A 12,633-nucleotide genomic window follows, 5' to 3' on the forward strand; every position below is an offset into this window, starting at 1 on the left:
AATTTATAAACACGTGCCAAAAGGTCTCTTCATTTTATTTGAACCTGTACTCCTAAGGTCAATTACTTACTGACATAGCTTTAAATTGCTACCATCATCCACTCTTTAAACGTGACAGACCTCAAGTCAACAGGGCCAGAAGTTAGTATCACTGCAATAAAAAAATATGTAGGTGACATAATAAACTTGTAACAGCAGTATTTAATTATCATGGTACATAATCTAAATAAGCATGAAACAGAAATAAGAACAGAAACCAAATCACTCTAACATTCAACACGCAAAACAGATTCGAAATTAGAAACATTTGTTCCTAATTCTAGACCTTTGACCTTCCTGAAGTCTTTGCAATGTTTTTTTTCCCTTTTCCAAATACATTTTTACTACATTTATTTATTTTTTTAGTTGTGGGAATAAGTGTTAGAACACGGTAGTTTTAAAGAGTGATAGTAGACCATTCTCTGAATATAGTGCATTTCTTATCCCAGGGATCTTTTAACAGGGGAACCAAATTCTTTATGAGCGCCAAGTTCTTAATGAAGCTCATTATTTACTCATATGGTAAAACGGAACAACGTGTTGTTTGCTGCCGTGATAAACTCAGTAACAGGTTTGAAAAGTCAATTTTTAAATTGTCAATAAAAAGTCAATTTTATTACACAAAACAGCACAATTAATCATGTTCAATTATTGCATTGCCCGAGATAGGTTTTTACTTGCTACGGAAAACGTGACTCCGCCAAATCATTTATTGAGCAAGGTTTTCGTCAAGCGCGTAGTGGACTAATAGATAAAGTAAAAGTAAAAATGATCATTTCCACCGCATCCTACATTGGCACGGCACCATAAACATTGCATTACTACAGTACAGCCGTACCCCTTTAAATCGACCCTAAAATGTGTCCGTCAAGCTAACAGCCTACTAATAACTGCCCCGTCTACCCAACCCATAGTATGATGGCGCTCAACCCTCTCTATACCTTTTTTTTTCGTTTCGTGGTTACTATTTCTTCGCCTGTATCACTCTCTCCGCTCGGGGAGTGACTTGCTTATACGTAAACAAAACACTTTAGATCACAGCAAGGTTGCTGCAGACACGCAGCCCCCAGTTTTCAAAAGCAACAAAACGCATTAAGGTGGACTAGGAGAGTTAGCCCCAACCACCCGTTTCCAATCGCCTTTCGGGCGCCTTGTTTTGCAACAAATGCAACGTAAGAGACAGTCCGCGCCGGCGGAATTTATTCACGTTTAACACCTATAAGCCTTTGCTAATGCCAAGTCATGAGAAAAAAACGGCTTGAGATTATGGTCATTTATTCTTTCACGTCTCCAGAGTACTGTAGGTCGGTGGGAGATATTGCCTTTTTCCCCCCCCTGTATTAATGTTGTTGGTATCTGGAAGCGACCTTGCTTCCTCCGGCTACAACTCCTACTTCCGCCAAAACAAAGCAGCCCTAACAAAGCTTGGCCGATCAGAAATGTGCAGATTTAAAGCTCGCCGCGGAGGAATTTCTCCAAATGAACAAGAGATTCCGATGCATTTGGGGTTTGTTTTTAATGATACGAAGCTGCACAGAGCGTAGAAACGAAAAACAGTGGTGCTCACCTTAAGAAACGTGGGCGGCTCGCTTTGCTTTAACCAATGAATCTCCTTCTCTGTTTAAGTAGATCTCGGTGTCAATCATTTTTTTTCCTCAGTCAGCCTCCCTTCAATCGCCATATTGGGTACTGAAAAGGCTTGTCTGTTTTTTTTTTCCCCCGTCTTACTACAAGACTAAATTGACAGGAGTGGCTTTTGCAACTGCACTTTGTTTTGATGGTCTGCGGAGATTACTTTTGCTCGCGTTACGGTTTTCGCACGTCTTTTTCAGATCGCGGCATTACGCACGGCATGCCTGAGCTGGCGTTGTTGCTTGCAATAATATTTGGCGTTCGTGTCGGATCGATTTGAAGGAGGCAAACAGAATTATATATATATATTCATTTACTCTTCTTGTTTTGTTTTTTTTTCCCCCCTGGCGTGGAGAGAGAGGGAAAAAAAATGTCAAATGTCCGTCTTTCAAATGGTAGCCCGACGTTGGAAAGGATGGATGCGAGACCGTCGGATCACCCCAAGCCGTCGGCTTGCAGAAACCTCTTCGGGCTGGTGGATCACGAAGAGTTAAGGAGAGATTTAAAGGGACACTTGCAGGAGATGGAAGAGGCGTCCAAGGCGACATACAACTTCGATTTCGCGAATCACAAGCCCCTTTCGCCTGGGAGATACGTGTGGGAAATTGTGGAGGATACGGAGGTACCGCGATTCTACACGAAGCCGCCACGGGCGTCGAAGGGCATCTGTCCGTCTGGGAATATCAGTTTGGATCTTAATGGGAATCACAGCTGTGGGGGGACTGCGTGTCACGAAAGCCCTGGGGACAGACTTTCCGGGGACAGTGCGGAGAAACCGGCAAGTCAAACGGATTGCAGGGACCAGCGCACTACGCAGAGGAAAAGATCGGCAAGCCATGGTAGAGATCGGCTTCACGTTTACGAGAAAACAAGCAAACAACCACCACAACGGCAAAATATATATATATATGGGGTGCATTTATTTTGGGTCGCCGATCTCACGGTTTCGAAAAAGCCCAGATTTTAAGTTTTTTTTTTTAAAAAAAAGGCGTTGCGTGCATTCGAGGGGGTGCAGCGCTTTCTTTTGTTTTTGTCTTGTATCTTATTTGATGTCGCGCTAATAAGAGCCGCGTCGAAGTGTTTCCGAGAGGCGAGTTAGATTTGTGCGTTTCGGGGCGATAGGAGCGCAGGCACGTATCGCATGTCCGGCTGTTTTTTGTATTTTGTTATTCATTTTTGGAGGTTTAAATGCACACGTAGTTGTGACACCACCACATCCCCCCCCCCCTTGCTGTTTTTGAAAGGCTTTTTTACTACGGCATGCAAATCCTGCGGTGGCGTGCGGGCGTCCAATTTTGAGACGGCGGACCAAAATACCGCCTGCACGCCTCTCAAAGAGTTCTGTAAAAATAAGAAATGTTAATCGTGAATTTTGTATTTCCTTTTTGTAGCGGACTCGTCGCAAAATAAAAGGGCCAATACTACCGTGGATGAAGTTGCCCTGAGCCCTTCTGTAACGAGGTCAGAGGAACAAACGCCCAGTAAATCCAACCCCAGGCAACAGAAGTGAAGATTTTAAGGTACCTTCTCGTCATTTTAATGTTTTGTAAAAAAAATTATAAACGTATTCGCATACGTAACTCACTACCGCGCCGCTTGAAAAAAAGCTTTATGTTTCCCTGAACTGTCATTTTCTGGAAAATATAGTCGTGTTGTCTCCGATTCGTCAGGACGTTATGGTTTATTTCATCAGTGCAATATTAATTATATATGTTTCTCGTCGGCCGTCGCAAAACAACAGTGCTGTAGTACAGTTTGTAGTTAAAATTGATACATTTGAAATATGCCTTTAAAACTGTTACGGGGCTGTTTTTTCCCCCCCAAAAAAATGTTTTTCGTAGTTTTCGGGGAATGGTTAATACACAGCAGGTGCAGTCGAATTTAAATTTATCTCGGGGTTTTTAGTGCTGTGCGAGTCTCATCTTGAAGAAGAACAGGCCAGAAACTTTAAGGCAGGCATTCGCTATAGGAAACTTTACACGAAGGGCGTTCAATTTAAGTATGGTTTTTGATTTTGTTGGTGGAGAAACAGTGGGGGGCTTCGTGTGTTCTCGGTGTGGGTGGGAGCGGGTTAAAATTTGCTGCGCCGCTTTTATATCATCCATTCAGAAAGGATGGCCGGGGTGGGGGGGGGTGGGGACGCTGGAGACATTTCAGCTCACGATAATTTGTAACACAGACGCAAACGTGTAAGAAGGGGTTAAAAGCAAACAGATCTGACGTGTTAACTCAAGAGCACTGTTGCCCTCCGAGAGTGAGCTCCCCTCGTATCTGTAAACAAGTGCCTGCACTGAACAACAGTAGTAACACGTCAGCAAGAGAGGCTTTGACTGGTGAAGGGGTTGGCCCAGTTTTCTTGCTTCTGTACCTGTTCCAATCTGAGAACGGCAGCGAGCACTTTCGCTTACAGACCACTCCGTGCGTGCTTGCAAAGTAAGGTTTGCCACTAAGGTACTATGAAAGTATTCACATTGCATCTGGGTGCGTACTTGTGGACCTTCAGAGGTTATAAATCATGGCGCCAACTGGTTTGCCAAGAAAGTAGAGATGTCAAATAAACATAATAGTGCTTTTTGGGAGATACAACTGTTATTTTTTTTTGTTCCAGGCACTTATTTTTAAGTGATTTTTAAAGGCTGTGATAAACAGATTTTTTTTTATTGTTTGAGGCAAAACAGTGTGCACAGCTAATTGCTTTGCAATAAGTTTCATGTGAAATGCAATTGGATTAGATTGCAAATTTGTTTTATAAAAAGTTCCCCAGTTGGAAGATTTGATTTTTTAAAAGTTTTGGGGGATAGTACCCTAAGGTAGGGATTTGATTTAATTTAGTAGCCTCCTTTTGTGGGCAGTTTTTATTAAAAGGAAACTGTAATACAGACTTGTGTTCCAAAGTGATACACAGATCAGTATTTTGGATCCTTCTGTGATTTTATTCAGAGTGGCTTTAAACTCCAGAGCACTGTGTTAGAGGATTGCTTACAAAGATTGAAAGACTATTTTTCAGTTGGGTGCTAACATGTCATGATGCTGAATATCGTGTTTTCTCTTTTCAGAGCTGAAGATGTATTTCCCTTGTTCATCGAATACATCAGTGCTTGATGAAGAGGAGCTGAGAAAAATACATATCGTTAATTCTCCAAGTGATGGAGATTACTGTACAAGCACTGAATATATATAAAATATATATGTAAACACTAAAGTTCTGGCACTCAAGAAAAAACTGCCTCTACAGCAGTCAATGTAGCAGTGTGCAATTAGGCGTCTCTTTTTGCTCATTTTTTACTACCTGTGTATATATATTTTTTCTCATCATATGTAGCACATAAAAAAGTTTTATTATTGTTGCAAATACAAATTTCCTTTATACGAAACGAGTGAATTTTGTTTGACTTGAAGATTTGAGGTGTAGTTTTTCATAATGTTTCCAAAATGCTGTCGTTTTTGAAGTTTGTGTTTTTCAGTAGTTCTCAAGTTATTACAAACTGGCAGACAAGAGTCTGGATTTCCACATCATTGTCACCAACCCCCTGTAAAGCCATTATGCGTGGCTTTTAAAAAAAAAAACCCTGTTTGCAGTGTTCATGTGATGTCCTCTACACCTGATTGGTGTAGTAAGTTGTTTTAAAATGTGTATTGTGATTTTTGCAGTCATCATCCAGTGTAAACACGTTGTACCGTTTACCTGAAGGATAGGGTTGAGTGTGCAGCAATTAAAACTTTCTGTTCGAAATTTCATCCAGTTATAAAGCCGGTAATATACAAGGTTTTGTAGTGAAGTGCCATATTTTATTTTTTTTTTAAAGACATTGTGTTGGCATGGCCTACTGGTAACTAATTTTGCTGTAACAGCAGTAATGGCGTATAATCTGGACTTTTCCTTTTGTCATTTGAAATGTTTTTCAGTCATGCCTAAATCTATTTAATTTGTTGGAACTTCTTACATGTAGCGTGTAGCAGGGCACTGTGTTCATTAGAAGAAGCATTTCATGCCTTCATGAACCAGAAACTACATTGCCTGTGTATTTGTAAAATGTAAAACTTTTGAAGTGTACCTGTGTACATAATGTTGTAAAAACACTGAGAAATTATACTAACTTATTTATGTTAAGATTTTTATATAATTTAGAAGAATGGGTTTTGTCTATGGTTATCCAAAGTGACATTTATTGTGCATTTCTGTAAAAGCTTTTTTTTTTCTAGTAAGATAAGGAATTTGTTCATTTTGCTTTTTTGTTCCATTTTTTGTGTTGTTTTTTTTTTCCCTGATTTAAAAAAAATCATGTAAGGTTGCAGACTGAGCCAGATTAAAAGATTTGGTATATCTATTTTTTGTAATGTGTGTTTATAAAATATTGCAGTCCATTAAAAATGAAAAAAGTGCTTTCTGGGGAGAGCAATTTCATTATTTTTACCTTCCATGTTGCAATTAATGAAACAACCTTACGTATTTGCTTTAAAATAACATCTTTTAAAAATGGAAAGCATTGAACATTCCATTTATTGGCCTATTATTAATTTGTTGATGTCTAATCCCTTATTAGGTTAACATTTCATTTACTACGAACTGAATTTAAGATATTTTTAAGTGTGTTGCAGTACAGCGGCCCTGTTTAATATAGATGATTGTATTGTTAATTTTAATATACTAAACTCCTAGCCAAGAAACGAGAGAGATGCCAGTATGTTTCACCTGGTATGCTAGGTGTGAACATGGAGATGCAAATTGTAAACGCATCTCTTGTAAGGGCAACTTAGATGCGATCAGTGTGAAAAACATAAATATTGTCTACAGGTCATATAAAACAAACATTTGGGAGAAAGCGATTGTGATTTTTTTTATGAAAAAGGAAAAGTTTAAGTTCAGGGATGGTGTACTGTAGCACTCCGCATCATTGCACAGCTCTGAACAAAGATCCAAATAGCAAATACTGTTACAACCATTTTGGGGGCAGAAGCGCAACAAAGATGCACAGGTGAGTCGGAGTTTCAACAAGTTCAAAATAAACACGACCCCCCCCCCCCCCAAAATCCATTTATCCGAGTGCACATTCTCAGAACACGATTCCTAATGTGCACAATCTCTTTTACGGTACGGGGCCTACGAATGCAAAATAATTTGAGGCTAGAATTCTAGGGACCATGGCGTTTCGTTAACCATTTCACATCCGGTCATCTTTGCTGGACAAAAAGGTAATAATGACGGCGATTTGTTGTAACTAGTCCTGCAACTGATGGACGAATTGCTAGGCTAGATCCACCACCTGGTGTGGAAATTCTCCGGTTGCCGGATCTTTTATCATTACTTCACTATAGAACCACCATGTGAGCCAAAACGTTTAAAGATTTTAACAATTAACATGAATCTATTGTCAAGCAAGATTAAATCTTAAATGTAAAGGCGTGGTGTGTTTTATGGTTGTTTTTTTATTATCCAAAGTATTAAGCAATAAAAGAAACGGTGTGTATCAATTATTGTATTAAGTTATCTAAAACCCCCGAGCCAGTTCTCTCTTACGTTTCGGTTTTTTTTTTAACTGAAGATCGCAGGGCACACTCGAAATGGGAGTTTTTCCAATTTTAGATAGCACCAAAAACACCGCAGGGGAGTGGGACACAACTTGCTACCGATAGATCGATGCACAGAACGACATGTAGTTTACATTATGTGATCAGAATAATTGCATTATGAGAACGCTACGTTTATGAACACATGTGAACACACACGGTACTTTATAAATGCGCCTACGTCGCACAATACCGTAAGTTCTATATATTACCTTTAAGTAGATCGTTATTTTTTTAAAGCGAAACATTTACCTACAAAACACTTAATTATAATAATAATTATAAGACGGCATATTGAGAAACAGAATGATAACACCCTAAAAACGTTTTGAGAACAAAATGATAACACCCTAAAAGTCGTGCATAATATTCACTTCCTCAAATTTCCTTTCTCCTCCTTTCAAAAACCAGTCAGCGACTTTATTTTCTGTCGATGATAAAAGTGACATAAGTACGACAGGAGCTCGGAAGGCACTTTTTTAAAAAAATCAGGTTAAATAATATATGAAAAAAACAGGGGGAAGTCCCTTTATGAAAAGGGAAAAACAAGGAAATTGACGCTTAGTTCATCCAATCAGACCAGCATTGAGAAAAGCACACCACTCTAAACGGCCATTGACATAATATAAACTCCACAACGTAGTTGTTAACGTTAACGCAGTTTACTAGTAGAAGAACAGAGTGTTCTCACAGCTCGGCACAACCCAAATTAGTGATCCTCCACGCTATTGGTGCCCGTGTATGGTTTGAATTTTTTTTTTTTGCTGATGCCTGCAACATTAAATCATAGGTGTGGTTGCAGTCTGGGTATTAAATTCGGTATTCGCTTTTCAGTAAGACCAAGAGCTTTAGTATCCTAAAGTTAAGTCACCAGTGGGACACGTTATGTAGCAATCCCAGGTGGAAAAATCACGTTACAGCCTTTTTAAAACAAAAGCAAAACGATCTGAGAACGGTTGTAATGATATCGAAACAAGATTGCATTGCATTTGGGGAAAGATCGGGACCTGACAGTGAAACCCATGCCCTGCTTAACGAATGTGCCTTTCACATTCCTCACGCTGCGAAATAATGTACTGTAGTGGAATTAAGGGGCGCGTAAAAACGAATTAGCTTCTGATGCCACGACTACGAGAGACTCAGTGCACATACTGTATACGGCATGTTGCCGACTTAATGCAAAGAAGATCGGGAATGTACAGTAACTGAAACCACAGGTAAGTACAGGCAGCGGTACCTAAGTTGCCACGCAACACAGTTTCCAAAATGTCACTGTGATGAAGGACGATCTAATTTCTAAAGCATTTAAACTATAATATATAGATTTTGTTTACTAGGATTTATAAACTAATCCACGCTCCATAGCAGCCTTGTCTCTGAAGGTTTCTTTCTGATGTCTTCCAGTTTTGTTTTAGAAATAAAAACCCTGAAAGGAACTGATCTACATCTCAGTCTACGTTATGAATGTTGCAAGCTTTAAATGCGGGCTGTGAGGAGAGACAGAAATCACTACCGTTACTAGAAGGTGGTTTGCTCATGGTGTGTGCCCTAGGTTTCCAGAAGCATAGTTAAACAGAAAGTACAGGAACAAAGTGCCCCATTTCACACAGTTTCCCAAACAGAAATAATGTGAAGGCACGTAGTGCTAGCTCCTAACTCTTCTGGTCCTACTACAGTACACCCCGCAGGAAGTTAGTTTCATGCTGAAGGAAGTGAGGTGGCACTTCTTAGGGAACTGGAGGCCCACCATCCTTAATGGTGAAGCCCTGATGACAAAGTAAATTGGGTACTACTTCAATTAAAAGAATGCTTGTGTGTCTCTTTATGTCACCAGGGTAGATCCTGCAGCCTTAAAGGGGAAAACAACTTAAAACTCTCTCCATAAGCCATTTGAAGGTGGTGCGAGCAATGCATAGTCCCTAACTGCCACACTTGTCTCCCTCATTAAAAGGCCGTTTTTCGGCGGGCCTGTGGTGCACATTTATCCCCACAGTACCTGCGTCTCAAATGGAGGCAACTGAACCACCAAGAGCCAGGGAAGTGGTCCAGTGCCTCATCAATCTGAGGCGGTAGTAGGAGACCTTTCTAAGTCGCCTTATTGCTCTTTGTAGTCCATACAATACCTTAGTGCCCTGTTCAGTTTTAGAGGGCTCTGCTGTTCCTTCTTTAAACGCGTGCTCTAACATCTGCCTGCTGTTCACTTAATGCTAGTTGTTTGTAAGGCGGCAGGATCTGGATGGCAGAGCTTATCTGATGCTGTATTAAGTTGCAATGCATACAGTCCCCCACACGAGCCACAAGGTCTCTAGAGCCCTCCTTGTCTCCGTTGTCAGTTTTAAAGGCTGAGCCCTCATCTCAGTTTCTGATCCGGCCTGGCCTGAGTTGGCACTGTCCCACTGGTGGTGCAGAATCTGCAGTTCGGTCAGCCGCTTGTTCAACGACACTGGACATCCCTGCTCTAGAGCATTAATGTTGCAGGCTACCTTGGCATGAAATAATGTTCCACCTACAGGCATTCACTTAGTTCTGCAAGCCTACTTTCATGCTTTGTCAGTCCAGTAAAAGATTACACCCTATTGTACTTATGTAAGCTCGATTGTCTGCTGATTGTACTTTTGTAAGGGTTCGATTGCAGAGCTCCATCTGTGTGCATCGGAACAGGTAGAAGTTAATTCCATGGGAATATGAAACATGTAAAGAATAAATACAGTGTTTTCTCAGGTAATTCTTGAACGTTGTTTATTCTTTCTACTGTTTTTACTGGAATTCACCTATATTTGTACTTTGGTACCTATTTTACACCATCGCACGAACAGCGTTTCTGTGCTACAAGAACAGCACTGTCACAGTTCAAATAAAATGGACGATTGAAACAGGCTTCAGCTGTGTCGCAGAAATGCAAAGTAGTCTATGGGCAAGCAATATTAAAGACCCCCTGCAGAAGGCTCAAAAGCCAAAACGTTGTGTTTCTTTCTGCTTCAGTGTGGAATTAACCTTTACTTATTCCTTTACAGCCATCCTACACTGACACAGGTCTCCACCCCCATATGAAAGACACCATGTACTGTGAATGGTTGTTAGTTTAAAATACTTGTAGTTTATATATTTCTTAGGCTATGGTATTTGAACATTCTAATAGTCTGTTCTTGGAGATACAGTACTTATCCCAGTTATTAGTTGATGTTTGGAGTAAAAACATATGGGCATAAGAAACATTACAAACTAGTGGATGCCTTTAGAGCTGGTATCCGATTGATCCAATACTTCATTGGAAGGAATTTTTTTAACAACATAGTTGGGCAGCTTGTTCCAGACTCCCACAACCCTTTGTGTATAAAAGTGCCTCTGTTGTTTGTGGGTCTGACTGCAGCCATAAAATCTATTTTGTTAGGTTGTGTGGAGACAGAGGATGTTAAATGCAACTGGAAAAAGTAAAGATATATAAATAACTCTTTTGTCCTGTTCAGTGTTCTGGAATGTCTCGGTGTCTTCTGGTTTGGATTAATCAATGACTTAATTATGATGAGTTAACATGCTTTCCCGATTTATGGTTATTGATCATTTAAGGCAACAGCACCTATAACACCTACCAGACTGTGGCTCTTTGCAAACATTACAGACCTGTCAGTTAGAGCAAGCAGTGGGAAAAGACAGATGCCTTTTCTTTTCTTTAGCACTTTTTAATTTCCCCCCCTTTCCTCATTTTACCATGCTTATTTTTTGTATTTGGCATTTTGTCTTGCTCTGTTTTCAAAATTACCAAGTGATTGTTAAAAATGCAGCGCCTCTATTTTCAGTCTTAAATCATGTTCTCTTAATTTCTGCTCGTGTCATCTGGTTTTTGTTTGACTCTGAGGGTTTTGAATACTTGAATAAAGTCCCCCTGTTGAGTTCTCTGTTTAAGTTAATTTATGAGTAACAGAATTAATATAACAAGCAGTTTATGCAGAACTACATCTTTTTTGATTGGCATTGATTATAAATGTGGGCGGCACAGTAGTGCAGTGGTTAGCATTGCTGCCTCACCTGTTAGAGATCTCGGTTCAGTTCCTGGGGTGTTATCTGCATGAAGTTTGTAAGTTCTCTGTGTTCGCATGGTTTTCCTCCCACAGTCTTGAGGCATACAGGTACTGTAGGTGAATGGGCTTCTGGGACAACTGGCCTTAGTGTGAGCGTGTGTGTTTGTGTCTGTCTGCCCTGTGGTGAACTGTCCAGGGTATAACCTTCCTTGTGCCCGTTGCTTGCCAGGATAGGCTCCCAGCCTCCCTGTGACCCTAAATCGATGAAGTGGTTAGGAATGCGGATCAATGGATGGATGTGAAAATTACAACAAAAAAAAAGTGAATTGCTCTTATTTGTTAAATATTTAGACACTTTTAGGTATCAATTATTCAGGATGAAAATGGGCAAAAAAAGTATGTTTTGGCTATGGCAAGAACTAATTGGAATTAAGCTTTTCCTAAACAATGACAAGTCCAGCACAGATAAAGCCTTTTTTTAACCTTGTCCTGTGAGCAGATGAGTGTAAACCAGTTTTGGCGCAGAATGGAGAATGATGGCGATAATAAAAGCTGGCAGAAGAATTTTAAATTGAAGGAGCATCTGCAGGCAGCCGAAAATCAAGGGGGAGGCAAGCTCAACATCTGGGAGTGTATGGCAGATCAGGGCAAGTTAATCCATCTCTCTCTTTTTTTTCTCTCACAACTCTCTCATCTGTTATTTTACTGCAGTGGATGATGCAAAAAGATTAGCCTGGTTAGTTCGAGCCTCCTTAGATTGTATTAAATAATTTACCTTCTGTATCATATTTCAGATGTGAGACTCTTCTCTGATTCAAATTCATGACATAGTGGTGAGCTGAGTCTTCCTCTCAGCTGCCCATTAAGAGATTCTCCACAGGTGCTTGGGGAGACTGAAACATGGGAGGTGGGGAAAAAAAGGGTTGAATACTTTGGTAACGGCTGTTTTAATTGTCTTTCAGAAAAACTGTTTTGGACATAGTACACACTCTGTGCAGCTAAGTCAGTGGAGATTACAACAGAGTTTTCTTTGAAGATTTAGGAAGTGTTAATTGCTACCACTCTATGACTGGCCACTATCGCTTCATGCAGAAAATACTGTATGGGAAAAATATGAAGGAATTCACCTGCAAAGCAATTATTTGTCCACATATAGTCGGTGTCCTGAATGTAATCTCATAAGAATGTGTTAATTATAGTAAAACCACAAGGGTTGGAGAAACTATGTTCACAGTCTGTTTAAGCACACATTTATATTGTATGTAGTTTTTAGGAATTATCTCAGAATTCTAGGTCCTGTGGTTTCTAACACTTTAAGAAATTAATTAAAAGCAATATATTGTTTTTTGGCTTTTATACAAAAAATGTCCATGTG

General features: G+C 39.9%; 1 protein-coding gene across 1 annotated transcript; it reads left to right on the top strand.

The window, feature by feature from the left end:
• The first annotated feature begins 1,376 nt into the window (after nucleotides 1-1,376).
• cdkn1bb (cyclin dependent kinase inhibitor 1Bb) lies at nucleotides 1,377-5,999 on the top strand. The gene is made up of 3 exons (XM_088922864.1): nucleotides 1,377-2,510; nucleotides 3,063-3,191; nucleotides 4,728-5,999. The coding sequence occupies exons 1-2, from the start codon at nucleotides 2,042-2,044 to the stop codon at nucleotides 3,179-3,181; spliced, it is 588 nt and encodes a 195-aa protein (XP_088778990.1). The 5' UTR covers nucleotides 1,377-2,041; the 3' UTR covers nucleotides 3,182-3,191; nucleotides 4,728-5,999.
• Nucleotides 6,000-12,633: the final 6,634 nt, after the last annotated feature.

The sequence above is a fragment of the Atractosteus spatula genome, chromosome 8, assembly GCF_055471065.1.
Source record: "Atractosteus spatula isolate fAtrSpa1 chromosome 8, fAtrSpa1.hap1, whole genome shotgun sequence".
In the NCBI taxonomy this organism is placed as follows: domain Eukaryota; kingdom Metazoa; phylum Chordata; class Actinopteri; order Semionotiformes; family Lepisosteidae; genus Atractosteus; species Atractosteus spatula.

Bases quoted from the DNA above. Each gene is read 5' to 3' on its own strand.
- cdkn1bb (XM_088922864.1), top strand. From the start codon at position 2,042: ATGTCAAATGTCCGTCTTTCAAATGGTAGCCCGACGTTGGAAAGGATG. The intron at 2,511-3,062 runs GTAGAGATCGGC...TCCTTTTTGTAG, and splicing joins GAAAAGATCGGCAAGCCATG to CGGACTCGTCGCAAAATAAA.